The 4,362-nt window shown below is 53.8% G+C and overlaps 1 protein-coding gene across 1 annotated transcript in view; it reads left to right on the forward strand.

Moving 5' to 3' along the window:
- Positions 1 to 1,376, forward strand: part of LOC104510327 (inorganic pyrophosphatase 2, mitochondrial-like) — a gene marked incomplete at both ends in the record, with an annotated part of 8,463 nt that extends 7,087 nt beyond the window's left edge. Inside the window, 3 exons of the mRNA XM_010152533.1 lie at positions 42 to 90; positions 495 to 533; positions 1,337 to 1,376. Coding sequence (XP_010150835.1) covers positions 42 to 90; positions 495 to 533; positions 1,337 to 1,376 — 128 coding nt within the window. The remainder of the gene's footprint in view (positions 1 to 41; positions 91 to 494; positions 534 to 1,336) is intronic.
- Positions 1,377 to 4,362: the final 2,986 nt, after the last annotated feature.

Consider the following 4,362-nt stretch of genomic DNA (forward strand, 5'->3'; position numbering starts at 1 on the left):
TCCGTGCCCATGGCAGGGGTTGGCACTGGGGGGACTTTGAGATCTCTTCCAACCCATTCCGTGATTCTGCCAATCTGGGACCTGGATTATGTTTGTCATACTGGCACAGCCTTTGAGAGCAGTCACGTAACCCCTCTGTGCAGGTAGTTAACCTGGGTAAAGTGGGGACTTCCCTTCCCTCCTCACAGGCTTTCACCCGCTCTTCGGCAGATCGAGCCCCATGCCGAGGCAGGCAGGCTCAGGAGGGAATATCGCAGTGGTGCAGCTCGGTGTGAGTGCTCCACCATGCCAAGCCCGGCTTGTGCAGCGCCTGGGCTGGTTTGCCTGCCTGCAGGGCACTGCAAAGCTTGCCTTCGCGTCCTCGTGTGCCACTAAAACTAGCAGCAGGACGTTCCACGGGTTGGTGTGAAGACGTGGGCGGTCTCTGTGTTGTGGGATTCTCCTGTGGCTTCACCCAGCTGTAAACCCTGCCCTCAAGGTTGTTTCTTTTGCAGGGTTCACCCAGCTGATTCTTCCTGGGGTTACCCGCTTGGGTAAGCGTAGGTGGCGTCTGTCACGGCGATGCCAGCACCCACGCGGGTTTGCGCCGCAGTGAGCGTAGCAGGACTCCTTGTGCTGAGATGGTTGTGTCAGTTGGGAAACCAGTCTGTGCCTGAAGAGCCGATGGAAGGGCAGCAGAGGATTGTTGCTGTGCAAGTAATTAGCATCCTCATTGTGAGGCGGGTTGCTTCCAGCTGGTGTTGACACTGGCCTTAGTTTTGAGGACACGACACGCTGTGTAAGGCTGCGGCCCAACAGTGGCGTCTCCAGCCGTGACACGGGTCTGCGCCTGCAGACCTGCTGTCCAGAACGATGGCTCGCTTGGCACAGAGCTGACTGTGCCTCTGTCAGCCTGTGGTTGTACGGCAGTTTAATTAGACATGCGTTTTCAAATAACATGTCTGTAGGGGTGATGTACCGTGTGTGTATGTTGACATGCGTACCTCTACACTGAAATGGGTGGTAGTTGGAAAGGCATTTTTAGTCTTTAGTAGCAAATCCTGGTATTCTCAGCGCCAGTGCAGCAGGAAAATCCCTCTTAGGTCAGATGTTAATCTATTACTCGTTAGTAGTGTGTTCGTTTTGTCACTTAGGAGCAACACAGGCACTTGTACAGTAGCTACGAGGAGAAGCAATGAAGGGGACGTTGCTACGGTAGAGCACGGCCCTGAGGGGGCAACAAAGTTCTGTTTGCATTAGTACCTCTTGCCTTCAGCAGTGAAGTAGCTTGGGTTTGGGTGCTACCTGTGAAACTTAGCTAAACACTGATATGCTGCTGGTCTCTTTCTTCTTTCAGGCACCAGTGCCTGTGACTGGAGATGCCGTTTCCCTAGAAGGTAGGTTTTCCCAGAATGCCATGCAATTTCTGGAGTAGTTTGCTTTAAAAACTGACATAAAACCTGTTGTGTGTTTAAGAAAAAGTGGGGTTGTGCACATGAGCATAGTGGTTACCCCCGGAGCGCAGTGCCTGCCCCTGTTACCAGAACCTGGGCAGAAAGTCGTGGATGGTTTGTGGGAGAAGGTCACTTTGGGGTCTGAGTGAAAGCGGAGTCCGCAGAAACAGCTAGGACTGAATTTTGGTGTCGCTGGTCACGGCAGGCAGACTCGTGACACTTCTTTGTAACAGAGACTGGTTGCTGTGCCGTGGTCTTTGTCATCCCTCACGGTTGCTGCCTGGCAAAGGAACAGCCCCTTTTCCAAACAGTGACGTAACCATACTTAGCTTTCTAGTGAGAGGTCTAAAGGCAAAGTTCTCCCTCTCACCATTGGGGTTGTTCTTCGTGTTAACAGAACATGTGTCTTTCATCCAGAAACGAGAACGCAGCCTACACTTCATTTTTGGTAACTGCTTTTTTGAAAAAAGAGCTCTTTCTGCTGGCAGGAACTACAGAGGAGCCGTACGTGCTTTTTGAGATGGAGGGAGTGCAGAAATGCCAGGAGAAGCTCAGTCATGGGTGAAACTCCAGATTGTTTGCAGAGCAACATCTGTGCAGGCTGTGTCATGGGAAAGCGAGTTGCGTTCCCTTTGCCCTTATATGGCACACCAGTAAGCAGCGTTTGTTTACTGAAGTCTATCTCGGGTCTGACAGATGCTGAGCGTGGCCTGCCTGACCGCTGCCGTTTTCCGGGGACGGTTGGTCGGTGCTGTAACTTGCTGAGGGATAGTCTCAGCCCAGCTGTGACAGGGAACCTGTAGCGCTGAGAGGCCGCACTTCACCTAGGCTGGGGCAGCACTGTTGTGGGAGGGCAGGTAGCTGAAGGGGCATAGTGTCCCTTTCTCAAGCATTTGGCTGGCTGGTTGTGTAGAACTAATATTGTTCTTGATGTGGTTTGTTTGTTTTAGTTGATTCCTGGCACTTTTTTCCCAAGTGATCATGGTGCTGTTGTGAAGCTGCATCGCCGAACCCCAACGTCATCCCGTCTTTGAAGACGGGCAAAAGCGCTGATGGCTGGGTTCCTGTTGAAACAACTTTTTTGACTTGTGTAAACCTTCTCACGTGTAAATAAACACTGACATTGTCCAGTGGAGGTTTCCTCTCCCTCTTTGTGTGGGGTGGAGCAGAGGGAAGAGGAGGAGTCGCTTGTTTCTGAATCTCAGAACCCCCGAATTGCTCTTACCCACTCATGAAGTGTAGTGTCAGATGAGATGGGAGATGGGGTGTCCTCAGCCTTGTTCCCCAGACGGTGGAGTAATCCAGCCATCAGGTGCACAGAAAACGCTGATTCCTGTTCTAGGGCTGGGCTGGCCGCCCCAGCTGTGATCCTGGTCAGCCAGGCAGTCTGCGGGATGGGCTTAGCCATTGGCCATGTGCTTTAACGCGCGACTGCACGCAGGTCGAGCTGTACTCGCTGTCGTGCCCAGCTGTCCCTGCGTGCTGGGTAGAGTTACCAGCAGAGCGTGCTTGCTTGAAGCCCAAACACAGCTTCACTCCAAAGAGTAATCCAGCTAGGAGGGGCTGCTGCCGTAACAATGGAAGTAAGGATGCATGCGTGTTCTCCGGGCCGCATCCTGTCTGGGAACTTGTGTGCCTCACCACGCAGGAAGGACTTTCCTTATGGAAAGCTTCCATTTTTAGAGCTGCGTGTGCCTGGAGGCTTTTGATAGGCCCTCGTCCAGGGAGACAGGGTTAACGGGATGTACAGAGCTGAGCTTTGTGCTTCCATGGCAGAAGTACCGGCTGCTTTTTCTGCTGCAGGGTGGTATGTGACCTGCGTGTGCCCACCGTCTTCGAGCACAAACACAGCCAGCCTCTAAGTACAAGGAGAGGAAATGACACTACAGACAGCCGGCTCAATCCAGCTTGTTGCTGGGATGAGCCTTGTCCGTGTTACGTGGTGGCTGGAACCAAAGGGAGGTGTTGCTGACACATGGTGGAAAGGCAGGATAAGGAACTGGAAAAGTTAGGCTGTGGCTTGCTGTGGAGGACTGACTTTTCCTGGCAAAGAGTAAGGTACCAGTAAGAAAGCTTTCACCTTTTGTAATATTTCTTGGGGTTTTAGGAGATTATTTTCCTGGTTTAGAGACTTTTCCTCAAGAATATTGTCCAATGTGTAAGCATCAGTCACTTAGGGCCACAATGATGGTGAAGGGCCTGGAGCTCCTTCCCCATGGGGAAAGGCTGGGGGAGCTGGGGCTGTTCAGCTGGAGAGGAGGAGGCTGAGGGGGATCTTATCAATCCTGATCAATGCCTAAAGGGGGTGTCAGGGGGGGGGGGCAGGGCTCTTCTCAGGGGTGTCCAGGGGCAGGACGAGGGGCCGTGGCCATCAACTGGAAACAGAAGGTTCAGCCTGACCGTGAGGAAACCCTTCTTCCCTGGGAGGGTGACAGAGCCCTGAACAGGCTGCCCAGAGAGGGGGGAGTCTCCTTCCCTGGAGACTTTCCAAAGCCCCTGGACTGGTTCCTGTGGGATCTGCTCTAGGGGATCCTGCTCTGGCAGGGGGTTGGACTAGAGGAGCTCTGGAGCTCCCTCCCAGCCCCTTCCCCTCTGTGGATCTGTGAAGTCTGGGTTTGGGTCTCAGTGCGATGAGTAGCTCTCCCAGCTGCAGGGTTCTGCCCTGGTCTATACGCCGAGTGCGGGTGTGCTGTGAAAAACGCAGCACGAACCTCGGGTATTAGGGACTGCTGCTCTTTGCAGTCAAGAGGTCACGTCCAGCATGCGTGCACAGTACTGATTCTCCACACCGTATTTTACACTTGGAATTTGAGGACGTGCAGCAGCACACCCACAGGTACCGCAGCGTTGGGTGTTGGCACAGCAGGTGCCCCCCCGGCGCCTTGGCCTGCTGCGCCTACTCTGGGCAGCGGCGGCTCTTGCGGGGCGC

Source organism: Eurypyga helias, unplaced genomic scaffold (assembly GCF_000690775.1).
Source record: "Eurypyga helias isolate BGI_N326 unplaced genomic scaffold, ASM69077v1 scaffold47025, whole genome shotgun sequence".
Taxonomy (NCBI): Eukaryota; Metazoa; Chordata; class Aves; order Eurypygiformes; family Eurypygidae; genus Eurypyga; species Eurypyga helias.